This window comes from Oenanthe melanoleuca, chromosome 2 (assembly GCF_029582105.1).
Source record: "Oenanthe melanoleuca isolate GR-GAL-2019-014 chromosome 2, OMel1.0, whole genome shotgun sequence".
In the NCBI taxonomy this organism is placed as follows: Eukaryota; Metazoa; Chordata; class Aves; order Passeriformes; family Muscicapidae; genus Oenanthe; species Oenanthe melanoleuca.
This window is the reverse complement of record NC_079335.1, coordinates 69,590,778-69,618,335: the sequence shown is the minus strand read 5'-3', so window position 1 is coordinate 69,618,335 and position 27,558 is coordinate 69,590,778. Positions and strand designations below refer to the sequence as shown.

The following is a 27,558-nucleotide window of genomic DNA, read 5'->3' as shown; positions in this document are numbered from 1 at the left end:
AACATTGTACAGAACTATTTAACTATTATAATCTCATGAGAATTAAAGATAATGATTAAACATGAAAATAAAGAAAAATTTATTTGAAATATCTGCCATAATATCACTTCCATTAAATATAATTTGCAAGTACCTTGCTAAACATTCAATTTATAATACTAATAATAGCAAAATAGAGAGCTTACAGCAGTGTCATTACCTTTAACATCAGGAAAGCCCTTGGAAATTAACTGACCTGCCTTGACTGAACTGAAAGAATCATGTTTAGTAGCCTCTGGAAACTTCAAAATGTAAATAATGACTCTGCAAAGTCTTTGACACAGAGTAAAGGCTAGATGTATCCCTGGCAGCCCACAAAAGAGCAGAGTTTCCAAGCTTTTCTTTCATTTTTTGAAGTCTTGTTAGATAATTAATTTTAAATGGAAAATAACTCAGCAAAGCAAATCAACCTTCCCTAAAACTATCTAGAAGGCAAATAAGAATTTCACAGAAAACGGGACATAAAATTTGACAGAAAAAGTATTAAGTGAATAGAAAAATTTTCTTATATTGTGGCAAAAGTTAACAATAAAAAACTCTGACTCATTTAATCTGCTTTTAAGAAGACACTGCAAAGTCTCCATTCATACATGCACAGTGCCTAGAGGCACAAGAGGCTCACAGAGAATAAACAAAGATTTGTGACACATCCAATAAACATTAATTTTACCAAAACTTTAGCAATGAGAAGATAAGGTTGCCTAGAAGCATCCTTATCTTTGTGCCCTTTCTAAATGTCAAATTCAGTTTTATGAAATCCCTGTAAAAAAGGCAAAGAAAATTTAAGGAACATGACAATCCCACAAAAATAATTAATTTTTTTCAACGTGTTTCCTCTATTTACTTAATATTATCTGAGATGGCTTTGCATATTGTTTACACCCTTGCCCCAGCCACCAGCAGAGATACAAGCTCAGGAAGTCTCAAAAATGAGAACTCAAGCACGAAAAACTACCAAACATAGGACTTAATTAAAACAGCACTGATGTATTTGTTCAAGTTCAATAGCTATGGCACATCATGCTAAATTACACCACTACCCTACACATGGAATGCATTTTGCATGAAGGTCTTTATCATACTGCACATAAGTATTTTGCTCCTAATTATACATTGTTTGGACAAATCCACTGCATATGCAGACCTTTTTCTACATATTGTTTCCTTTTATGACAGGGAGTTTTGCATACTGAATTGGACAGATTCTGAATTCAATTCCAGAAAGGTCAGAAGAATCACTGGAATCTTAAGGATGGACCAAGAAAAGGAAAGAAACAGGAAGCTTTTATATAAACACTTTACTCCTCTCCCTTATTAAAAACCCATCCAAAAACATAAACTCAAAGGACCTGCATTTTTGAACAAAAAATTCCTGCTCAAAAGCCTTTTTGAACTCCCCAGCCTTGTTCTTCAGCCCTAAGTACACAGCACATTTCAAGGCAATTTGAATCCACACACGGATTTTTACAGAAGTTTTGTCATCCCTCCCACTTCAATATAGTAAGAAGCACAAAGCATTGATTGCTGCTGCTGCTACAGAAGTGTCCTGATGGATGCAGAGAATGGATCTGTGTGAAAATGAATCATTCAGTTATCTGTCTAGTCTGCCTAAACCCCAGTGAGTCAGGGAGCATGGATTTATGGCAAATTAAAACAGTCATAAAATCGTGCCCTAATTACTCTTTACCTTTATTATAGCTCACCTGGAGCTTTACTACAACTCAGCCTACATTGTCCTGTGATTTTCTTGGAAATTTAAAAGCAGCTGGATAAGTTTGAGCTGCATTAGACACAAAAAACTGGACAAGTTCACTGAGAAAATACTAGGAATATAAAATAGCTAAAAAGTTTTATATATATATATATATATATATATATATATATATATATATATATATATTTAAAGCTGTACACTGTGTTCTTTCTGAATTACATTACAGGGAGCTTATACTGTTCAAGGAAAGTCTTTAGGACTAGAAATTCCAAGAAAATAAGCTAATAATGGAAATAAATTATCCAGTCTAAACAAGATATATTTTATTATGAATTCTACAGGGTTTATGTTATCTGATGAGAGGCTAATCAAAGCAATCATGAAGACCTGTTGATGGTCAAAAGGGCAATGAGAGTTGATGAGTAACTTCATCAACAGAAGCCACTAAATTTGCTGCTTCTAAGACCACTGAAACAGCTTGCTGCAGTCATGATTTCTGATGCAAAATCTACCAAGAAGCCTCAATGAAAAAATCTTCCTGCAGACAAAGGCTGATCCCTGCCAGAAGGTAAGAGGCTGGCACAGGACAGTTAACTTTGCAAGTGGAGAGAAAGAAACTTGGAATTGTGTAAAACACTATGGTGTATCTTAAGGGTGTATTTGGTTATGTGGAAAATATAGGAAATATTACATGGCATTTAGGGGACAGGACACAGGAGACCCACAAGTGAAAGTGTGCCTGTGGATGATGACAGGAGGTGTTATTCCATCAGCCCTGCTCCTCCAGAAAGGAACTAGTGTTGATCATGTTTACATGACTGCTGCTCATTGTTACCTGGGTGCTGTTAAAGAGCAGTTCTGTCCATGGCTCTGTGTGACTGGTCCTCATGCCCATTTTCCTGTTGGGAAAACAAGCCCAACCTCACTGCAGGTTGCACTTCAATGGGACTGCAATGGGAGTGGGACAGGAGGATCCCCTCCCTGGGCTTTAAATTCCATCAGATTTTGCTTCAGTGAGTCAGGAAGGAGCACTTCTCAGCTCCTGAACTCCACTGGACCCAACAAGCTCTTGCAGCCCTTACTTTCAATTTCAAAACTTTAAAAATCACAACTCAGTAAAAAATGTAAAACAACATTGCAAAAAAGGTGCTTTCATGTTTTAGAAGTGCTACACAATGCAAATTAAGTTTTCTCTACTCATATGAGAAATTTGTGTTATATTAATTCTCAGGATAAAATTAACTTTCACACAGAAAAATTCCTGCTGAATCCCAATATCTAAATACAAGAACATTGGCATCAAATGATGGTGACTTTTCAAACTTTTCTACTTTAACATCAATTCTTCCAATTGTTAAATCAGAACTTTCTTCATATTTGAAAGTAATCATTGAAAAAAACTACAGTATAGAATTGCTGAGCCTACCTAGCAATGTCCATGCTGAGAACAGCATGTATTACTGAGAACTCCCCTTGTTTTAAAGTACCTGGAAAACAGGTACAGACTTTTGTAACTTCTGTACTAAAATTGCTTGCAATAATTCCAATTTTTCTTTGCTTTTTGAACAATATCACCTGACCTTGCTAATATATTTTAACAAAGAAAACATTATTGGACTGATTTTCTACATTTCTTTAACAAAAACATTTTCCTGCTACCATTAAGGGGGTGGGGGGGAAAGGAGACACTTTATCACTTAGAAAATGTCTGGAGAACAACATAAATTTCAGGAAACAATATATCATTCAGCCAATGTGATTAATCAATAAAGAGATTCTATTATTTCCATGGCTCTTGCTAAAATTACAAGACACTGCTGGCTCTAACCAGAAGAACCACGTGAGTGATGTTAAGAGTGCAAGTTTTAAAATTAAATTCTAGATAGTTATTTCCACTTGTCAAACAGAAACACAACAGTGATGTATTTCTTACCAGGCTGTTCAATGCACAGTTCTGAGTTCTGGAGGGGAAAGACCCCTGTTTATTTGGTACCTCTGCCCTGCCCACCTTATTTGTTAAGCCAATATGGAAAAACTTGAATGGAAAACTTGTGACAAAACCCTAAAAATCTTTAAGCCATTGAGTAGATACTCCTTGGAAAACATGAAAGAATACTGTTGAATAATAATTCTCTGTGTGAATAACAGATATGCTGAATTCATTTCACTTTTGAGCAGTCCAGATCCAGTCCACATGTATTATAGCTGCAGCAGTTCAGTACAGCTGAAAATCTGGGGAATCCCTGGAAGCAGAACTGGAGGGGTTGGGGTAATCATTAAAACCATTCTTAAAAGCAGACTTATGCAGGTTTATTTCACTGATTCCATCATACATTTTTGCTGTAAATGTTGTGTCTCCTTTACAATTTTCTGAATAAAATGGAGAATGAGATTAAAGAAAGAATCAGTCCTTGAAAGCATGCAGGTTGATAAGACATCAGATCTCAGTAGCATTAGAGAGTATCACAGTGTTTATTCTAAGTGGAGCTTACAGAATATGGTTCAGTGTTTACCATTTACTGACTAGAAATAATAGGTATTTGCAGTATGAGAGGTGACTAATGTATTACCTTTTCATCTGAGCATGTTAAATCTGATATGACAGCACAGCATGATAATGAGTAATAACTTATTTTGAATATTCAGAACATTAAAATGTATCCTGTGTTGTCTTTCCACATACAAAAACCTACTTCAGCATTTAATAAGATGAATGCTGTCTTTCTGAGTGAGATCAAGGAACTGGTGCAAGAACTAATTGTGACAGCTGTGCTGTAGATGAAAGACAGTGTTTCAAGAGCTGTCACACTTCTCCTTCACATGCTAGTTGAGGTTGGAACATCTTCACTGAAAACTTCTTATTTACAGAAAGCCAGTGAATCACATTTTTTTGTTCTTTTCATTTTGCATTCAAATACAACTCGATATTTTACCAATACTGATGCTTCAAAGAATGCAAACAAGAGAAACAAAATTCAGATTTTTTACATGCTCATTTTCACTCAGAGTTGAAGACACCAAAGTTAAAACCCAAAGAGCTTGCTGACAGCAATTACACTGATCTAAGCTTGGAGAAGGGGGATTTTGCTGTACAGACACAAGCTTTTACTTTACATACTTATGCTCCTAATGTTGACAAAAAGGACCAAAGTACTTCTAAAATGAATACTGTAACATCAAGCTTTTGAATTCCATGGTGGCGCCTGTAAATCTAAGCCAGGAATTTTGAACCATACAAAATACATCCAGGTGAAAAGTGCACTCAATTTCTACTTCATGCACTGGTTGGACAAAATCTAGAATCCCGAAAAAAAGAAATAACAGCAAAAACTAAAGTCAGTTTACATTTTTAATGTCACCATACTTTGCAGTAATTATCCTTTACAACAGGTCATGCTACAATGGCCACGTGGTTCACTTCAGCTGTGTCATTCAAAGGAAAGAATGTCAGTGACCTGCACAAATTCACCTTTGGGCAGTCAGAGTCCAGTCTGGCACTTCCTGTGTTGCTTTCCTCACTCAAGAAAACACACAATCTCTGTGTTTTATGTGTTTTAACTGAAGATGTTCTCAGTCCCTCCCATCAAGGTTTTTCTTTTTCTCAGAAAATATTTAAAGAGTCACTAGTCTTGAGAAGAATCTGAATGACATTTTAAGGACAATGCTCAGGGCACTGAACTAGAGGAAGGATTTCTGAATGCTACGTTCTACATTGGCCAAGTCTCAATCTCCAAGTGAGATTCAACCATCCAAAAAGTGCCTCACACAACAGCAGCTCTGATCTGTGCCCATATTCTGGTACTAGCACATCATGGGTATCAGCTCTCAGGTAATTCATGTACAGACCATTGAAAACAATCTGGATGCTCTCTGCTTTCCTACTTTTTTAATAACTGCAGGAAAAATTATTTGCACTCTAGGAAGCACACTTGGGTATCTCTTTATTTGAAATTAACTTACAATCTCATCATGGTCAAAGACACTGAAGGACAGCATTTCTAGATTTAAAAAGTTGTTAGAAGAGAATTAGAAAAGCAGACATAAAGACCAAGTTTTCACCAAGTTAGGAAATTCTTCAGCTGGCGTCAATCATGTAACTAATGTCATAAACATGTAACTCAAGAAGCTCAGCAACAAGAAGTTACTGAAGTCTGAACATGGTACTTAACTAAGTGGTGATGGATTTGCTGTTGTGGTGCCTCTGCTAGAGATTCATCAGAATGACTTTTAGGACTGATGAGCCTCTTTCATGGACCCTGTTGTAGTGCCAAAGTGCCTCTTAAGGTTCTCCTTGCCTAAACATCCCTGTTTTAATTTTCATTTCCATGCAAAGCCTTGCTATTGAAGAAACTAAAGGGCCTACATCTTTCATCTGTATCTGTATTAAATGACACTCATATCAAAGGCAAAATTCCAGACTAAAAATAATTTCCAAGTAGTGCTGATGCTGATATTCCTTTCCTTACAAAGCTTTCAAATATCTTATAGATACACAATCATTCTGACTGTACCTAAATACCAATGCCAATTGCTTTAGAATAAAATACAAACCCCTGCAAAAAAAAAGGCAAAGATTTTGTATCACTCTTTATTCAGTGATGTGGTGCAAATAATGTGCTCTCTTCTAGCAGGGACAGTGTCAGGTACTGGCTACCTTTTGTCAGAGACTTCAGTAAGCTCCAATCAGAACATCTTTCTCAACTGTGAAGCCAGTTATTTCTGTTTGTTTTGTTGGCATTGTGCTCTGCTAATTCCATGATTCAATTTGGTATTTAAGAGAAACTATAAACACGTTCAGAGGAAATGACATTATTATTTCTATCTTCTCTGTTAGCTTAAGTAGTCAAAGAGGTTTGCAAGGTATAAATAAAAAAAAGTTTCATATTAATGGAAAGATACTGGCACAAAGATAATGTCACATCAATTAAGTGCATGCATCTCCCAGGTAATGCAAATAGATTTTTTAGACTTTTGAGTACTTGCATCAATGCATAAAGAACATCTGCTTGAGATTAATACTTTGGCCAGCCACCTCAGCTACCTCAGCTACTCCAAAGATCTTTCCTTTACATGCTTACTGTGTTTTTTGCCTACTGAATACATTACATTTTCCAGTGTATCATTTAGGAACCAGGTGTCTGCTTCCTTGCATTCACAGCAGGAGGTAGAACACATCTAGCACTTACCAGAGCTGAGGCATTTCACATGCATTCTGTGAACTCAATTGTACTTCAAGAAGATAAAGAGAAGAGACACAGAAAATACATGAGCTGAAGGACAATTACTGTCACTCTATCTGGGAAAGAAATTCCTCAAGGAAAATTCAAAGAAAATATTCAAAATTAATTTAAAATATGAGCTTACATTTAAAATATGAAAATATAAGACAAAAAGGATCTTTATGATCAAAAATACTCATAATCTTTAAGATTATGAGTATTTCTGAACACTGTGACTACCCAAAAAACAGAAGACATATAAAAAAATTTAATAGGGACAAAAAAGTAATTAGAACATAGAAGATATAAATTCCTTTCAAGTTTGAGGATTGAGCAAGGTTTAGTGTCAACAGGCAAATGACTGTTTCTGTGAGAAGTGTCAGCTCTCCCTGCCCTTGGCCTGTTTGCCACAGACCAGCAGGGGATGCCACAAAGACAGGATCTGGAAGTCTGTAACCTCCTTATTTGTGCTACTACAGTGCTGCCTCAGTTGATGGAAAAATTCCTGTTCTTCTCTAATGGTTGAATTATCACTTCACCCCAGACTGAGCTGGGCCACACTGCAGTGCTGCTGAACAGCAGAACCAATTAATAAACTCAGAGTGAAACAGTGAACATAAATCCCTACTTACAATATTGCAATTAAATTCCATAAGAGCTAGTAATTTTAGCATTACAGTCTGGATTGGGGTTTTTTTGCTTTGCTAGTGAAATCATACAGAGTAATTTGTTCAATGTTGGTTTTTGTGGGACTTCCTCTGTGGTGGTTACAGCCATTTGTAATAGGTAAAGGAGCAGCAGAGAGAAATGTCTGTGTACCAACTATTCTCCACCCCTACTTGTACTGCTTGATGGGAGGCAGAGGTCTTTGGAGCAGAGGAGTGAAGATAAATTTGGGATAGGGAGGAGTAATGGTGTGGTTTTAATGTTTGTTTTTAAATTGAATACCTAAAGTAAAGAAAATAAATCAATTATCCCCAAGTTCAGTCTGCATTTTCTATGAAAGTAATTGGTCAGTGATCACCCTGCCTTATCTCAAGCCATGAGCTTCTCATCCTGTTTTCCTACCCCATCCTTCTGAGTGAGGCAGAGTGAGTGAGCAGCTGGGTGAGTGGCTGGCCTGTAGCCAACTCACCACATTTCACCTGTCAGGGTCAGACAGGCACAAAAAATTCTTGGGTTTTTTGGTGCAGTTTTAGAAGAGAGATATTTGGGGATTTTCAACTCTGTAATTGTGTGCAAGCACATGTAAACACAAGCAAATCCACATTTACTACATGACTTCTATAAGGGAATCCAAAATATGCCTCTTTAGAAAAACAGGTGTGAAAAAACCCCAAACAAACCCAAACCAATTCTGTTACAGTGTCACTGTTGTGTGAAAACTCAGATATCAATTTTAGTTTTTTTAAATTTTAGACTTTTATTCTAAAAAGAAAACATTTACAGTGATGGGTCAGAGAGTGCAATAAATATGCTACCAAAATATGACATAGGGTGTCACTGTGGTCAAAGCTGCAAAACAATACTTGGATTTTGACACAAAGGAAGAAATCTTAGGGAGAGAACAAGGGAAAAGAAAACCTACTGCTTCTTGTGTTAGCTGCTTCTCACCTGTCACCTTAAGAACTCATCCATGCACATGAAGGAAAGACAACACTGCATCATAACTTACTGAAATCTTTTCAGCAGCATAGTTTCTGTATTAGAGCAGCTGAACTCACAAAGACATGGACACAAATAACTCCTTCAAGTTTGTTAGGTTAGAACATGACAAGTGGCAAGTCATCAGAAATGCAGTGATAGGTCTCCATTTCTATTTACAGTATTTACAGTACTTGTGGGACATGAGCAAAAAGGCATTGAAAATAGGTGTTAGATGTTATTCAGGTGGCAGAACTCTACAACTCTGACTTGGGATATTGCTTAGCCATCCCTTTAAATGCAGAAAAATGTATCTGCATTCCTCCTAAGTAACCCTATAAATAAAAGCCCCAGGAGAATGTATGTGCCAGCATTTCTTGATACAATTTCATTAGCACCTCTTTTTCCTACAGGAAAATGTGGGAGTCCAGAGTATTCCTCTGGCTTCCCTGGAAGGTTTAAGACCCCCCTGGCGGGGTCCCCAAAGACTCTGGAATGAGACCCAGGTGTCTCAGGGGCTGGATTTAGCTCCTTGGAACAATTTACCAACATTGAGAGAAGAAATGCAAGCCACAAGAGTGAATGGAGTGTAAATTAGACTGTTAGAATGTAGAATTAGCAGATTTCTAGAATGTTTGTGATAAGGGACACGTGGCCAAGATGGAGAATTGGGGGTGTGGATGCCTCTTCCTCCTTCTTCTCTGTGTCGTCCATGCTGGGTGACACGCTGGCACTTTTAGATTGGATGAGGACAGAGCTGGACCATGTAACAAGATTGTATTGTATTGGGGGTCATTTGTAAATACCTAGTACGTAATTTAGAGTCTAAAAGATAAGTCCTGGCTCTGCCAGGCAGATTCTGCCCTGGATGTCTGGCAAGCAGACTGCTGTTTGCTGGACAAAGCATTCCTGAGATAAGGAACAATAAACAACCATGAAAACCTCTAAGAACAGCCTCCTGCAGTCTCTCATTGATGGGCATTGGAAAGAGCTGGGTTCCAGACCACCTGCATGTCCTCCTGAGCTGATCTCAGGTCTAAGGAGACACCTCGGGATGTGACAGGAAAAGGCTTGCTTTTCTTTGAAGGATTTTTTTTAACTTGCTTATTCAAGAGTAGTACTCTGAATCCATCATTTTACTCCCAATTTACTGTCAGCAACAAGCAGCCGTCAAGTATACCTTACAGGAGAACTAATTTTTGCTGTTAAGTAATAGCAATACCTCTAAGACCTCACTCTAATGATTAAAAATATTTAACAATATCATTGCATTATATTTCAGATTAATTCCTGAGCAGTGGCAGCATCCCTAACTTGTTGGAAAGGTAACTGAAATGTATATTAATTATATTTTCTTAAAAACATTTACAAGCCTCACAAGAGAAGAGAAATAAATTATAAAAACCTACTTCCCCTGTTTTTTTCTTTAACTACCTTGTTATACTGGTTTACTGCAGACTGAAGTAATTGTCTTTCCCATGTGCTTTTTTTATAAAATGCTTTTCAGTTTTCTCTATGTGAGCTTATGCAAAGACAGAGAAGGAGTAGTGGGGATGCCACATTCAGATTGCATTCACTTCCTTACAAACCCTGAAACACCTTATCCTTGTTATGGATGGAGTTCTATGTTGGATCTATTTGAGAACTGAATGGGGGACATGTTGAAAGGCTGAAAGGTTTGCCCATATATTAAATTAAATTCCCAAATTCAGCATAATATTGCATACACTAATAGGTATTATAATAACACCCAGACCACTCAGTGACAACACTGGAAATTTACTGAAAATTTTTTATATTTCAAACAAAATTGTTATGGTGAAATATTCTTTAAACTCAGAAAATGGTCTTATACAATACTTAAACAAATGCACAGTCCTGCAAATTAAAGCACTTGTAAGATGAGCCACCTTCTGTAAGCACAACAGCAAAAAAAAGGCAATCTATCAAACCATAATAAAAAACTCTCAGATGATCCAGCTTCATATGAGAAAGAGCTTATTAGTGTTGATACAGACAACCACTGCATTGGCATTTTCTGCTTTTCAGATAAATCAGGACATTTTACAGAAAACCAACCTGGACAAAACAATGTCCTCAGAAGCCTGAGAATGCAGATCCTTTTTCCTTTAACTGGTACTCTGCAAAGCCAGAGTGACTTGGCAAAATCAGAATATGTTATTTCAAAGAAACCATCAACTAATGGATTAAATTTCCTTGAATACCTACCAAAAGCTGTCCAGCGAAACAGATAAACAAAATGAAGGAAAGCAAGAGAAATGCAGCCCCAAATGAAATTCCAAGAATGGATGTTCTAGAAGAGAGGGAAAACAGGTATTAATTTCTTTGTTGAACATTTGTAGCATGACATTTCTTTGTCTATAATGGTGATGATATGAAAAATTACTATGTGCAAGTGTCAACTTCCAAACATCAATACCATGGAAAACCAATTCCAGCCTGCTGAGTGACAGGCATTTCCCCTGCCATTTTGTCAATGCAGGAATGCTTGAATTAAATTACCTCTCACTTGCAAAGTTATTACCATGAGAAGCTAGTAATTCCCACACATATATAGACAGAGTGCATCAAGAGAAGCAATGCTTTGTTTTGTTTTAACTTTAGGAAGCTTGTATTAAAGAAGATCCTTATTGCTTCACTTTTTGTTATTGATTTTACAATAATATAGGAGCCTAACAGACACACAAAATAAACTTGCTGATGGTGTGCATTCACCCCTAGGGGCAGAAAACTGCACAGGTCAGTGATGTCCATTTTCAGTGTCTCACAGCAGAAGCTGCCATTCCTGTGATGTTGATCACCCTTACTCAGTGTTACCATTCATCCTTTTCTTGTGTTTTAGAAATAGGAAGGTCTAGCCAAAGCAGCATCCCTGGATACTCAGAAAACAGGGTTTCAGTAAAAATCTGTGCATTCCATCATTCATTCCTTCAATCATTCATTCTGCAACCATGGAAATCTCTTTATAGGAGTACCACAGTAGAGCATAATTGCTCCATCGGCACCATGTGAGAGCTTCTCAGCCCATCTGCCTAGGGAAAGATGCAGTGGAACCTAATTTTGTTTAATGAATGCCAAGAGAAGTCCAGAAGCTCTGGATCAACTGAGTTGTTTAAGCATGGGAGCTAGATGCAGTCCCTCACCAGAGTACCTGCTTTCAGGTTTAACCCCAGATTTGATATTTTTACAGAATTTAAAATATTTCTCAACTCCTTTGAGCCTAAGCAAACATCTTATTTTATCAAGACATTATATGCCAGACATATTAAGAAACATTCTGATCTGTTTTAACAGCAGTGTTACATAAAATATTTTCAGGAAAGAACAAAAAAGCATTAACATCACCAACCACTCTGATGCCATTAAAAGCATTTTGGAGAGTAATTGATGAGCTTCCCTGCCAATCATTCAGAGAACTTGTTATATAGTAAGTATGAATCATCATATTTTGGGCTGATGCACACAGCTAATGAAAAACAAACAACTGGCAATTCATAGCATATATTAATAATGAAATAATACTTATTTTAAAAGTCATTTGAAGATCATTATTGTTTATGAATACATGTTCTCCAAGACTTTCTCATTGTGACTGAGACAGGAAGCTGTACATCAGAGTATTAAAACTAGCCTCTACTCTGAGGAATTGAAAATTCATAAGCAAAAGAAGAGATAAAAAAACCAAAAAAACCAACTAGGAAACTAAAAACAAAGCCAGTTAATAAAGAAACAGGTTTATTTTTTACATATGCATAAACACTTCCAATCATACATGTCCTTCATTAACATTCAAGGAACCTTTCCTACATTTCAAAATATAACTATTCTTTCTCTGACATGAAGAATACCAAAAAGAGGCCTTCACACAAGAACAGCCTTATCAGTAAAATTTGGAGTGCATCCTTTTAGAAGAAGAAATGAAGATGTTAGGAGAGAATCTGGAGAGCAAGGGAAATAAAATTAACACGGCATAAAGAGAGCTTATGCAAAGAGTACTTAATCTCCTGGGCAACAGGCAAGAACAAAAGGTCTTTGTAGCTGTTTCACATAATCAATGATGTTATTGAGGGAGCCCAAGAATTGCACAGCAAGGTGAACAGGACAAAGAGAAAAAGACTGAGGGTAACAAAAAGTGGTATCTTAGAATCCAGATCTGAGCAATGAAAATGGAGGAAAAACCCCATAGTATTTTTGCTCCCCACACCCCATTCTTTTCTGGGAACAGCAAGACTTCTGTTTCACTTAAACTAAGACAAAATAGTTTCATGCTGCTCCTAGAAGGAAAGAAGTGGGCTGAAAATGCTATGAAGGGAAGCAAAATGCTAAAAATTAAGATAAATTAAGATAAACAAGTCTCATTTGAGGGAATGACCATAGTATGATTTATTTTTGGTCACTGAAACATTACAAAACCAGTACAGTTCTTTACAGTAAACTAACCTTTCTTTTGTTGTGTAGAGTTATCAAATCTGTCATTGCACTGACAGATTGGGCAAAATATTTAGTCAGAGGAGCACCTGAAATTGCATAAACCAGGTAAGTTTTTACCTGTCTCTTCTATCCTCCAAGGAATGACCTCATTCTGCTCCCTACTACAGTCCCCCACCAGAAACCCAAAGTGGACAACCCTCGACCATAACCTACAGAGGGACAGTTTAAAAGTGAGGAAAAAATATGAGAACTTCTCAAGCTTCAAGTAGTTCCATGTCTAAATAATTTATGATCTTAGCTAAACTTGCATTTTTCTGGTTTCATTAGGAAATATGTGCTTTGAACAATTCATTTTTATCAGTGGTGTGAGATTGGAAAAAAAAAATTAAATTTATGTGTATCTTATTGGTAACTATTTAACTGAAAAACAGAAATTTATTGATGAAGATAAAGATATTTAAAATGCAAAAAATAAACTGGGTTTTTTCTACAATTTTATAACTTTTAGGAAACTATGTGACTTTAGGAACATGTCCTTCAATGCAAAGAATTTCCTTAGCTTGTAGATAATTGTTATCCATGTTCTACATGATAGGCCTGCAAATTCTCTTGAGGTGATAAAATCACAATGAAGCCAGTGCAACTGACAATTACACAAGCCAATACTGAATTCAGACTTTTTTGGTATCTACTAGTAGCTATTTATTTCTCTAAGGAATTAATACTTTCATTAAGCCATCAAAAGATTCAATAGCTAAGGAGACTGTATGGCAGTTTCAGTGTTAAACCAGCTCAGTTTGGTAACTCCACTTGAATTTTTGGTGTTTTAATACAGCAGAAAATTAGCTAGTAATGATGGTTTCCTTTCACTTATACCATTTTATATCTTATATGCCTGCTTTTGGACAAACTTTCTAAGTACTACCTTTCTATGAAGAAATTCAGTTGTAACTGATCAAAAATATTATGTGAAGACTCAGGACAAAAGAACAGAATTCCTTGAACACAACAGCCTCAGAGTGAAGACTTGGGAAGAATCTTAACCATAGCCTAAATACAATCCCTTACTGGAATGCTACAAGAAATATCTCCTGTTCCATTGAAATACACTTTCACCAATTCACCAGTCTACATTTCAGAAAAACATCACTACCAATTGTTAGCACCAATTCTATTTGCTTAAGTAAAGAGTGTAGGTTTGCTGTGAATTAATATACTTCTCCCACTTGGTAAAGCAAGAATTCTAGAGAGCCACTACAGACCTGTTCCAAGGAAATGTAATGATAAAGATTTGCTTCCATTTTAATGCCAATGAAGACCTACTCCTCATCATACATTTCACCCCATGATATTGTTTTCTTGATTAAATTTATAATTACCACTTTGTGTAAAGCTTATTATTAAAAACATCAATACCACTTTACTGACCCCAAGAAAATGAAAACATTAATAAATTATTTCAGCCTTGAAAAAAATGTCTTGTGATCTTGAAGATAGTACTTACAACTTGCTGTATTTTATCCATCATCAAATATTTCCAAATCTACTTTTAAGTAGCAGGCTATGTGCCTGCACAGAAATCAATGATATTACACTACTGCAAAACCAAATTAATGGAATAGTGAATCAATAAAACCCAGTGACAGATTTAGTTCATCTCCCTGTCTTCATTAGACCACCATTTAAAAATCCTGGAGAACTTTTAGAAGAAAATAAAAAGGGCAGCTAGAATTTTAGTAGGAAATAGCCTTTGCAGCATCAGAGTATATTCAATTTAAGTTGCATTTGTGATGAATACATACACTGGTGATTTTTTCAGCTTTTGTTGTTGTTGTTGTTGTTGTTTTAACTTGCAATGCTCCCAGTTTTCCAGAAAATATGCAGGTGCCTACATGCCTTTGCCTTTCTGTCTTTCATTTTTGCATCTATTAAAATAATCCACAAACCACCTGAAGCTGAATACCATTCATGTTGGTAATACTTGATTTTACACTTTTGCTTTTACAATTTAATATGCAGCCTACAAAAGGATCATAAGACACTTAACATTTTGGTAATGAAAATGACAAAGCAATTATGACAAATGACAAAGTCTTTAGCTCTGATGTTGGAAATACCAGAAATACCAAGTTGGAGAACATTTTCCTTAGCTGAGTATAGCTCCCTAGAGTTCACTGACATTCTGATATATTTCAGTGAGCTAAACAATTGGTTTAAGCAACATAGTAAGGATAGAGCAAAATGAATACCTGACTACATGGAAGATAGATGATAAATCTAGATTAATTTTCATGACTGAAATGAAAACCAAAAAACAGATTCAAAAATCATACTGCTTGCTGGGAATAGTTAGATCCATCTTTGGCTTGTGATATGTGGCAAAACATGAATTTCCCTGAATTAATTCCTTTACTTATCAAAATACAGTGTAAGCTTGTAAAAAAGAATTTGCCACGTGTCTTAATTTCTTATTTTTAATAATACCCAAAGTCACACCTGACCATGTGCAGGATACTGCTGAATTTTTGGAAAAGTGTCCCTTGGTTTGTGCCTCCATTTTAGAAAACTGCTGGGAAACTGCTGCTGTAACATCTGAAGAGAAGTCCCTAAAACTTTGCACATTATAAATCTGCAGTATGGCAAGTCAACTTATAAAGTCCTAACAGTTCCTTCTGGTTTTGAATTAAAATATGAGTAAATACTACAGAACAAGACCCAATCACTCAACTGTGAGCCCAATTACTCAACTGTGATTATAAATAATAATCCTGAGAATTACAGGAGAAAGGACTACGAGTTAAGAATTACTGTATGACAGGGAATATGAAGTGTTTGCTTTAGAAACAATTGCTACAAAGCAAATACCAACTTTCCATTGTGTAAACAATCAACTGCAAAATTTAATTTTATGAAGTCTAATAAACCATCCTATATTGGAATTGTCTTCCAGTTTTCAGCTTTTCTAGAATAAGCACAAATATAAATAATATCATAATATATAAATTCTGATTAAAATATTTATTCCAGAAATGGATTTTAATATTCTAAAATTAATTTTATAAATATAAACTTTCTTATTATTAATGCTGTTTTCATGCTTAGTAAACCAACATTATCATAGTGATACATTAAATACATTTCTTTATCTGCAATCCATTTTGTCTCACTCCAATGGCCAACTGTCATACTTGTTTTTAAATGCAAAGAGAAAAACTAAAAGGAATGAAGACTTTTTACTATATATACATAACACTATTGACAGTGCTTAAAATTAGAAACAAGCCTAAATTTGAAAATCAGCTGAAATCCCCAGTATTTTCTGTTCAATTTAATTTCCATGAATTAACATAAAATAGCAATTCCAAATTTTCATATATATATACATACATATATTTTAATTACACTAATGAGCAAATATACATAGGAATGAGTACACATTAAATATCACTTACTTTGGCAAAACCAGAATCTGTACAACAAAAATGCAGAAGAATATGAGACAGGCACAAGTCACATAATACTTGAATGCAGGCAGAGTAGTTGCTCGATACTAGAAGGAAATAAAAGCAAATGTTAAAAACAGAGTTGCCAAAGCACATGAAAGAGCACTCAGCTGAATTTTCACCTTAAAGATGCACATATGTATAGGCAGCTTTTAGCAACAGCAAATTTCCTGTTCTTCACTCACAGAGGGCTAGGGATTATCACAGTATTAATACTTCTGCTTACTGAAGAACAGCCATGTCAAATGGTTTTGCCTTGTTCCTCCACTGAACAGACAATCCCAAACTGAAAAAAAAAAAAATGAAACTCCACCAAAAAGTTAAAGCATATGTTAAAATATTTTTAGGAATGGCCAAGCATTCTTCACAGATTCAAAAATTCTTTGTGATGAATTCCTCAAATTGATTTTCAATTACTGATAAATACTGAATGGGTTGAAACAGTTATAAAAAATGCAGTATTAATTTAGACAGAAAACTTCTGAGCACAGAAAGTAGCAAAGTGTAGGCTATGCTACAGAGCATAGCTACCAACCACATTGATATTTACTGAACTTATATTATTACTCCAATTAAAATATTTTATGTCTTTGTTAAAAGGCCTCATATGTCCACTGTTACTACTAAACACTTGATATTCTTAGGAGAGAGTCAATTTGATCTGTTTTGTCATGAGAAAAATCTATTTATCTCTAATTAGTCTGTCTAGAGACACAAGAATTAAGCAATGAAATATTTATCAGAGTTGCTCTGCTATTTGAGACAGATATATCTAGGTTGAAACTAATTAAGTACTCAAAGGGAAATTATCTAAGTAGCTATTACAGTTACTTACCCTATCCTAGCCTTTTTTTTTTCCAAAGGATAAAAGTTCAATATTTAATTACTAAAAAAAAAAAAAAAACTCCAAAGATTATTTTCACACAGTGTTGGAGATGCAAGCTTCAGAAATGGGAAGTGCAGAAGTGCATGAGCTGTGCCTTCCAACTATGAGCACACAGCTGTGTCTCTGTGCTTAATGCCAACTTCTGCCTATGAAACCAGTGCACCAAACTTTACATGAATACATATTCAGCAGCACAACAGGTTTCTTCACTTTTGAACTGTTTAACAAATTAAAAGCAATTCTTATCACTTACATAACTGAATTACAAGGCATAAATATGTCTTTGCTTGATAGGTACCTTTGCAGCAAGTTCTGCTCTTCCACCTGTCAAATATGTTGGTAGTGGTCCTGTTCAACAATTTTGAACCTTGAGCTGCTATTAAAATTTCACAGAATTCCAATCTACTTTTAAATTTGTTTCAGTGTTTCACACTTCTCCAGGCATTTCCTAATGAAGGCAGGCAACTCACTCCTTAGATTAAACAATTATTTTACTTTATTACCTTTCTGTCCCATAGGGCCAGAGAAGCTTCTGTTCAAATCAAAAACAGACTTCTTACTAAGTTCTTTAAAACCAAGACTGGACTGTTGAGTCATTAAAAGGTGGCAAAAAAAAGATGTTAAAAAGCTGGATCCAAAAGTAACAATTAGCTTTTTGCTGTTCCACAGCGTTGACTCAGCCAAATAACTTAGCTCCCAAATTTTCTCCCAAGTCAATGTCCAGTGTATATAGATGACGTTTTTCTCTTAAGTTCTCTTTCAGAATTCATAGGTTAGTAACACCCACATTAAAATCTCATGTGCTGCCAAGCATGGCTTTGATCCAGCCAGTGAACCCCCAAACACTGAGCATGAGACCACACCAGGTCTTGCTGCTTCTCTCTTAGGAACCCTTCAAAACAGGCTCAAGGAGCCTTGAAACCTTTTCCACCCTAATGCATTGCCAAGCAACACATGCCTTTTTCAGCTGGCCATAACAACTATTCTGTTGATCTCTGGAAGAATCTGAAAATCATTTTAGATGCTTTGAACTGAAAGGTATCTGCAAAAATAACTGCATATGTATGCAGCCACCACATGGGACACAGAGGATACTTGCTGGACAATGTGTGCACAGCATGGTAATACTTCCTCTAGCCTGTTCTCATCAAACTCACCAATTTATACAGCCAGTTGTGCTCCAACCTACCTCTTACTTCCCCAAAGGACAGCATAGCTGCTCAGCCATCAGCTGCCCTATGCTCATGAGAAAGCAGGAAGAGGCAACTCCCCAATCTTCCTGCTGAAGCTGTGTCAGTGTGTAGAAATACACTCAAGGTCCACAGGGCCATAAAAGAGTGAAAAGGCCTGACTTATTGAACTTATTGAAAATAACTTACTTCTTTTTCCAGAGTCTTATTATAGAAAAGAAGTGATATCCTTTGAATGTCTTCAGATTTAAGCCACTGCCTAGAAGAGAGAAGGAACATTATCACTGACATAGGAAGAAAGTAGAACTATCCTTTTCTATTACTGAAATGCAGCAAAATAAGAAAATAAGTTGGAATTAGGCAAGTTCACGTGTATTGTAGTGTGTATGGTGAATTTCACTGAGTGAAAAAAAAAGTGGAGACTGAAAATCCTCTCTCCTTTTTGGCTTCTATTGCTAAAGTAAACGTGAAAAAAAAGCTCAGACAAACAATTGTTTTCCTGTTGATGATGCCTAAGGAGAATCAATGGAGAGATTTATATGATAGAATTCTAACAGTGATATTCCACTCATGTCCAAAATACTGGAGTGTATCCAGTGGACAGAAGAGGAGCTGAGACACTTGACAAGGTACCTCTAGGAAAGGCACTGTTACAATATGCAGGAGTGGTGGGTAGGTAAGTTACATTTCACAAACTCTATAGCAAAGAAAAATGTAACAAACATTATTAAAACAGGTGGAGGGATTTCGTCTTTGAACCATTTTGGTCTCTTGACCACAGCCCTGTACTACAGAGGTAGATTTCGATCTTTTTGCTGATTATAAAATCTTCCCTTGCATTGAAACGGAAAATCTATTTTAAACTATGTGAATCTTGACCAAAGCTTGACATAACTTTTACAGAATGGGATGTTCTAATATGAAAGTCTATTTTAATAGACACTCGAAAAGATATAAAATGTTTAAATGTCAAGAGGGTTTGGCTGCTTGTACCTCAAGGGCACGACACAAATTTGAAAACAAAAAATTAATTATACAGATTAGTTCAGTGGACATGCAGTACTTGAGCTTGAACAATAGTAGCAGGGACTGAGATTTTTTTTCCCAACATTTCCAGCAATAACTTTAAATTAGGCTCTTAACTAGTAGTGTAGCTAATGCCTTCTAAATAAAAGAGAATGTCTCAACTGACAGTCTGTAATGCAAATAAGTAGCAGCAGTGAACCACAGTGGAACATATCCTAAATTAAAGGCCTGGAGAACAGGAGTGGACAGAGTGGAGTGTAAGCTATTAGCTTTAATTTGTGAAATGGAAAATATTTGTTTCCATGCCTAGGAGACTGTCCCTGTTCCTGTGCAATCAGTTGCATTAAAACAGGGGTCTGTAAACATATTCAGTTCTCGGAATGCTTAATTCAAAAATGTATTTCCCTCTTTGCTCTGCAATGGTGCCCATCTATGAGTGATCATAGGTAGGATTCTGAGAAGAAAGGGAACTGGAAGGCTCGTGTACACATAGCATGATTTTGTTTGGATTCAGCTGTAATCTACTGGAGAAAACATTCAGTTTGAGGAACATTATGATTAACTGTGAAATTGAAAAGCAAAGGTTTTTTTTTTCCATTTAGTTACAAAAACTGAAAAAGAAGTAACCCTCTTCCCCAAATAGTTAAATAACTTCCTGTTTTTTCTTATAGTATCTGACAGGTGGATTGATTTAATTACCATCAGCACACTGCTAAAAAGTTCTCTCTACAGATCTGCTCCCAAGGGCCCAATTTGGTTACACACTTGATGGCATGTGAAGTCAGGAGTGCCATTTAGAGCACTGCCTCATACTCCACATTACAAGCTCACGTTTTCAGAAGCTTTTAGCTCTTCTTAAAAGTTCAGAAAAAAACCATACTGGTTTTACATAGCAGAGTCTGAGAGGTCTGAGATGAAGTAAACAGTACCACACAAATGGAAGTGGAGACTGAGTGCAGAAGAGGGAGCACAAAGACACAGACCTTCGGCTCAGACATAGGGGCTAAAAAGTTCTGCCTTCAGCCTGACTCCCTGATGAGCCTGAAAATGCCAAAGGATTTGCAAGAACCTGAGGACATGTCCCTTGGGAAGCTAGGCACCAAAGCTTGGCTTAAATTCTTTTTCAATTCCAGGAACAACACAGACAGACACCTGAACTCTGCCTGTATGCACAGAGGTGTGTGGTGTCATAGGGCTTGCACTGCTTGACAATGTACAGCACAGTATTTTGCACAGAACACAGCAGCACTGTGCCTTAAAGGAAAAAAGGAGCAGAGTGTGTCCCTTTAACACAGCAACCTGCTCACCAAAGACCAACAGGCTTTACTTTAGCCCCCTCTGTAGGGACACATTTAGCTAGCAGGTGGCCATCCCTCCACCCCATGTCCTACAGCAGCTCCCTAAGCACCAGGGCTTGGGATGGCTCAGCTGAGCTGCTCATCCCCAGCCTCTGCAGGACAGGCACTTTGAGCCAGGAGTGCTGTGTTCAAGACACAGGGAAAAGAAACCCATGGAGAAAGTGTGATGTTACACCCTAATGGCTAAGGCACAGAGCTCTTTGTTCTTGACTCACTCTTGCAATAATATTTTTTAAATTTTCTTCATTCAGCCATAGATCTATTTGCCATGCAATCCAAGCATTACATTGAAAACATCTAGAAATGTCAGTTTTCTCCCAGACTTTCTTTAAAGTTTTCTCCTTGATTCACAAAACCTTTTGTTTATTTTCACAACCACTCATTCACTGTAGCTGATAATGTTATTTTCATTTTACAGATTAAAAAATGAGGCACAAAAACATGCACAATAATAAAGGAAACAATAATGTGATTGGTTTTGTGTCCTAAATGTAAGAAATACTTTATTTACCTTTTTTTTTTTTTTGTGGGTGGTTAGCCTTCACAGAGTCAAAATATCATTGAATAAACTTGATGTTTGAGGAATCAGCACTTTTTATAACTTATTCCTGAGTAATAATCAACTGAATAATAGCTTTTAAGAGACGAATTCAGCAAATCAATACAGAGCTGGGCAGAGAATCTAGTTTTGGAAAGACTTCAGACTTTCCAATACATAAGTTAATTTCTTATCTTTATGCAATTTCTCATGAAATTCACAAAATGCAATGGAACTTTTTCAGCAACATTTTTTTATCTCAAAGTTTCTCTGAATTTTGTCTACTAAATAAGACAGGGATTGTCTAAGATAAAACAACATACAGTAGGCTCACACCAATATTTTAATGCATTTATGCAAATGCTTTACTTTTGACATCAAAACATCATTTTTGAAATCCTTTTATCAAAGCAAGTGTACCTAAAGACACAAAAAACCTGCCAAAATTTATACAGCTGTTTTAGGCAGGTCTAGTATAACCAAAAGGCTTTACCTATCACATGACCTACCTTATTTCACTGTGTTCTCTCTGTGACCTATAAGTATCAACACTCTTCTAAAACTACTGAAAAAAAATTCCAAAATCCAAGTACCATTTAATAGGACTAAAAGATGATAAAAAACCAAAATGTGACATGAACATTTATTAATTAGGTGTAATACTCTGCTGATTAAGATTCTGAGTAACAGAAGCAGGGGAGGAAACATGTAATTCATCACAATTTTTGTCCACATTTTTGAATGGGAATTCCTTTATTTCATCAGAGAAATATAAGAAGCTTGAACACCTATTTTGGACTGGAATTGATTTCTTTCTAGCCTTATCTATTCACCAGGAAACAGAAAATATCATACTCCCTCCAGCTCTTCCTAGGACACAGTAAAAAATACCTGGCAGGCTGTCTCACCCAGCAATTCCAACGTGACATCAAGATTAGCCTTTTCTAAGAAACCAACCAACTAATTGAGAGACATTCAAGTATGGTTTTAGGAAAAGTCTCTAACCCTGAGGAATTGTTTCTGTGACAATTAGGAAGCATCAGTTTTCAGGTCATTCTGATTCCTGAGCCAGTCATTTCTTGTGTCTTACTTCTCTGCCCCCAGGTAGGATAAATATGTAGTGTTACAGCCATGAGTCTACAAACAGTTACAGAGCAAACTCCCTTTGCCAGGAAGATCAAGACAAGTCAATACCTCTGTCACACCATGATTCACAGGCACTGTCTTATCTCATAGAGTAGAAAATGTAACTTTGCAGCCTATCTTCAAAATGTGCAGGGCTTCCTGTGCCAGTATTAGTGACATCTTTACTGGTTTCAGACTTAGTGTGCATGTGGGGGCAAAAAACATTAAACATTGCCCTCTGTTGTAGATTTATGTCAAAGTTGGAAGGGACAAAGGCAACAAAGGATAGAGGATAAAGCCATACTTTTGGGCATTGATTCCGTCAATGGCTTGGATCATCCTCTCATTCAGTTCTTCCTCAAATCTTCTTTTCTGTGATTTTGTTCTGAAATGAAAAATGTGGGAAGTTACGTCAAAAACAACAGCTATCATAAACTTGTGAGTTTATCACAAATTTTTAACGTTTATACTGCAATAGCAACTACAGGCATCAGGCACAATGACCCTGAAAATAAGCTTTTAAAAACCATCATAAGCCACAGTCTCATGCAGAAACACACATACACTCACAAATCTAGAGCTTAGCTATTAGGGAGCACTTAAATACCAACACAAGAAAATATTTCATAAAAAAACAAGAGAGTTCAAGAAATTCTGGTCTAAGGAAAGTCTTCCACAGTGTTATGAAATCATGGAAAAGAATGGGAGTATGATCAGATTCATAAAGCATTCCTGTATCTTGCATTTTTTAAAAACATATTGTCAAAACTGTGTGATGAGCACAATGTATTATTGCACTGAGGCATAATAGGTATGCCCTACCAAATTCTAGTAACTCTTCTTTTCTTAGAAATATTTCATTATTTTTTTTAAGAAAACTGAGCACTGTCTGAAGTTAGTTTCAAGAATATGTCATATTTCTCTATGAGCCTTATAACTCATCTGCAATAAAAAAAACCTTCTTTACTTTTGACTGGATTCAGCATGAACCCAACAGAGGATCATGACAATGGGTTTACCTTTGCTAACACAAATTGCTGCAAACATCATCAATCCTTTCAGTAGTTGTGCTTTCCTTGAAAATGACATATCTAAAATATTGACAGATTATGTCAATATTTGAAAACTTAAATCCTCTGCTAACTTAACACCAGTGCTTTCTAAGAAGTCATTAGTCAGATCTGAAATTTGACTCTTTCCTCACCAAAATATTCTTAACCTACAAATTGAACCCAGTCAAAGGTAACATGGATTTTCCTCAACATCAAGTTTTTGGGTTATTTTTCTAAAACTGATAACCTGCTGCAGATTTCAAATTAATATAGCAATTGTATTAGTGTACCTACAGGAACTTTAAAAAACACAAGTGATTTCATGCCTATTCAATGCTAGTGGATTTATGTAAGAAAGTGCTTAAAACTTGTTTTTCACAGAAATCAATCACTGAAACAATCTAGGAGAAATATACAGATGAGGAGAGATTGTCCAACCACAGTTAACACTCCTGGCAGATCCTTAACAGGCTATTGTGTAATGCATAAGAGCTAAGACTATCACAAATTGAACCCTACAGTCAGGCTTCAAACCCTACATTTTCACATTCTAATAAAATACTGATTTTCAAAGTGCTTGTGATCACTGCAGCTCTATCCTGTGAGAATGATTAACTAGCTTATCTAGAATCCTAGTTACATGCCTGTCTCACTATGGACATTAGACACCAGTAATGGAAGAAAGTCCTTCCATAACAGGGTATCAAGAGGCATTTTTTGTGCCTTCTGAATCTCTTCTGGAGTGGTGTTCAGAAACAGAAAGGCAAGAACTCCTCTGATTCTTCAAAAAATCCAAATGCCACAGTCTAATGGTCTTTCACAGACTGATAGGAATTCCTTGGACCTACTGTCCAAATATAAATGTGCAGTTTTAGAATTACACTCTTTTTATTAATATCATGCATGGTTAGCCAAAACTTGTTCATCTTCTGGAACTTAGCAATATTTTAGGTAATCACATAGTAACCACAGACAATAACAATTCAAATCTTTAGAAGGTTCCTTTAAATGACTTTATGGCACTTATGATATCACCATCTTGCCCTAGTCATCAAGGTACCAAGCAGCAGCATGAAAATTTAAAGCTATTGTGATCTTGCAAACACATTGTGCAGCAGGAGCACCATAAAGGACCAGAAAATACCTTTTGAATATCTACCACTGCAAACATACTAAAGACTTTAAAATAACAAACCACAATACAAATACAATGCAATTGAACAAATATACAAAATGTCTCTTTTAGTACATATTATTAGCTGTTTTAAGAAAAATTATTAGCAGCCCTTCCCATCCTCTCTTTTCTTACCCCTCTCTGGGCTTCCTCCCAGTTTTCCTGTATATAATTTTCTTCCCACTGGTAGAGTGCCTGGTTTGTAGCAGGTCACCAACATACCAATTCAGAATAAAGCTGTTTGTTATCAGGGAGTGAATTTGCAATTCATAAGTAACATGTCTGCCAAATCTCTTTCTATAGCCCTTCTTTATGTAAGAGGTATCAGCACTTACATGAAAAAACAGTCTGCATGAGCAATGGCCCCCAATATTTGAAAGCATACCAATGTACATTTATTTATAAGGACTTTCTATGAAAAAGTAATTTTTAAGATTGATTTACCTCTCTCTGCAACGCTGAAAATGATATTGCCCCATAGGGACATCCTAAAAAACAAACAAACAAACAAAAAGGCCTTTATTAATTACAACAGATTTTAATAATATTAAGTTGTTTTTAAAATAGTGTTGAAAACAGGGTGTGAAGGAGAAAATTTTCCAGTGTAAATACTTTTAGCATTTGAGAACTGTCTAAAAAAAAAATCCAGCTAGAAGTGGAGTGACCTGCAATAAAACTCATCATCAGTATAAACACAGATAAACTAATACAACAATCTGAATCCAAGAGTGTTTTGCTTTATCACAATGACTTCAATGGCACCACTGTTTGGATGTAGCCCAGCTTCAGCAAAAACCAATTTTAAGTGGTTTTGAAAAAAACAGACCTGAGTGGCCAAATACAGACAATGGTCATTATTTTTTAATTAATAGCAGCAGCAGCCATCACAGACACATTTGTTTAGTGATTAATAGTGATGGCTGGGTACTTCCTAATGAACCTGTCACAATAAACATCCTGAAGCACTATATTTATTGAACAAGAATATTTCCATCAGTACAGGAACGAAACTGAATGCCAATGTTGAAAACTATCAGAATTTACCTTTACATATCCTCTTTTAAGAAACAGAAGATAATGCAATGTACAAGCTGTAGATTGACAGTATCTTACTGACAGCAGTGTAACTGTTAGTAAAATTAAAAAGAAATCTCTTCAGTGTAAAAGATGCAACATTGAACTATAGTAATCTAAAATTCAGGCCTTCAACCACAGCTAATGACTTGTAGGTCCACCTTCAAAAGGCAGGTGCTACAGTGTGGATTTTGCTCCTGGGGTACTCTGAATAAAGTCCACTCAAAGTACCACAGGGATTACTCTAACTTCACAGCCTTTGCTCCAGGTTTGGCCATGTTCCAAATGGAGAAGGTAGCTAAATAGTCAATAAATCTCTAGGAATTTCTCCATATTAAAGGATTTCCTTCCTAAAGGTGTTGCATCTGGCTTTATGTTCAAAATATCCTTCCACAAGACAAAGAGCAACCACTGTACATGCTTTGACTTGGAGAGTCAGCTCCCTGAGCTCTGAGGGTCAAATTTTGTACCAGACTCCTTATAATTCAGAGATGCACTTACAAGATGCATTATGGCTTCTCAGAACCTAATCCAAAACTCCCATTCAATGGAAAAGCCTCCAGCAGCTTCACTGGGTTTATCCCCTGTACAACTACATGTATCTTCTACCAGAAATAAGCATCAGTGAGCTTTTTCCTCTCAAATATTGCTCTATGGTACGAAATGACATAAGGAGGCCCCTACTGTGGTGCTTATCTTGCCGTTTTCAGTGGTCATGCTGTCCCTGTGGTGCAGGTGTGCGAAGGGCTTGGCTGCTCCCCAGGACTCCAGGTAGCGCGTCATGCGGACAGAGGCTCTCATCTTGGCTCCATCCAGGGTATGCCGAGGCCGAATGTGGTGCTGGGGGCTTCTCTTCTCTCCCTGGCAGGCAGAGGGCAAAAGGTGAGGTCAGCCTTCGTGTTCACGACCTTCTGAAGCAGCAGTGCGTCATCTGGCAGCACAGATCTCCACGATTAGGGACTTACAAATGGACAGATCTTAATGATATTGCTGGGAAGTATCAGAGACTTATTTCTGGAGAGCGGGAAACATTTGCACAGCTAACATTACATATTTGTAGGCATCAGTAACAGCTCTGATCAATATCTTATTGTGCTGAATTATTCAATAAAGAGATTAGTGGTCCTGTTCAAAAACAAGTATGACTGGCCACGAAATAAAAGTACTACTAACCTTAGGATTGATTACAAAGTAAGTCTTAACATTATGCTCTTTCAGATATGGGTCCCTCACATCTCCGTCCCCATCTTCCACTTTGTAAGCTCCATTCAAATGTGCCAAGGTGACTGAGGTGATGTGAACACGGCTGAAATTATATTTTAAACGAGGAACAAAGTCACAAATACCGATCAAAAGTGTAATTTAAACCTGATCAACCTTTTTTACTTGTTTTTGGATACACCTTTTATTTGCTGCTCACTTCTTTTGCAGCCCCTCTAATTTTTACAAGTTCTAATGGGTATAAATCTAAAGGTTTCCATCCAGAAAAAAATTGCTCCTTGAATCACAGGAAATACTGAGTTTTGTTTTGTTTTGTTTTGTTTTGTTTTGTTTTGTTTTGTTT

The 27,558-nt window shown here is 36.4% G+C and overlaps 1 protein-coding gene across 1 annotated transcript in view; it reads right to left on the bottom strand.

The window, feature by feature from the left end:
* The window catches only part of ADCY2 (adenylate cyclase 2), a 199,363-nt gene that overhangs the window by 35,807 nt on the left and 135,998 nt on the right, over nucleotides 1–27,558 (bottom strand). Inside the window, exons 9-15 of the mRNA XM_056485305.1 lie at nucleotides 27,168–27,300; nucleotides 26,679–26,855; nucleotides 25,365–25,408; nucleotides 22,999–23,079; nucleotides 18,837–18,906; nucleotides 16,521–16,618; nucleotides 10,846–10,930 (exon numbers count right to left, since the gene is read on the bottom strand). Of these exons, the coding sequence (XP_056341280.1) occupies nucleotides 10,846–10,930; nucleotides 16,521–16,618; nucleotides 18,837–18,906; nucleotides 22,999–23,079; nucleotides 25,365–25,408; nucleotides 26,679–26,855; nucleotides 27,168–27,300 (688 nt within the window). The remainder of the gene's footprint in view (nucleotides 1–10,845; nucleotides 10,931–16,520; nucleotides 16,619–18,836; nucleotides 18,907–22,998; nucleotides 23,080–25,364; nucleotides 25,409–26,678; nucleotides 26,856–27,167; nucleotides 27,301–27,558) is intronic.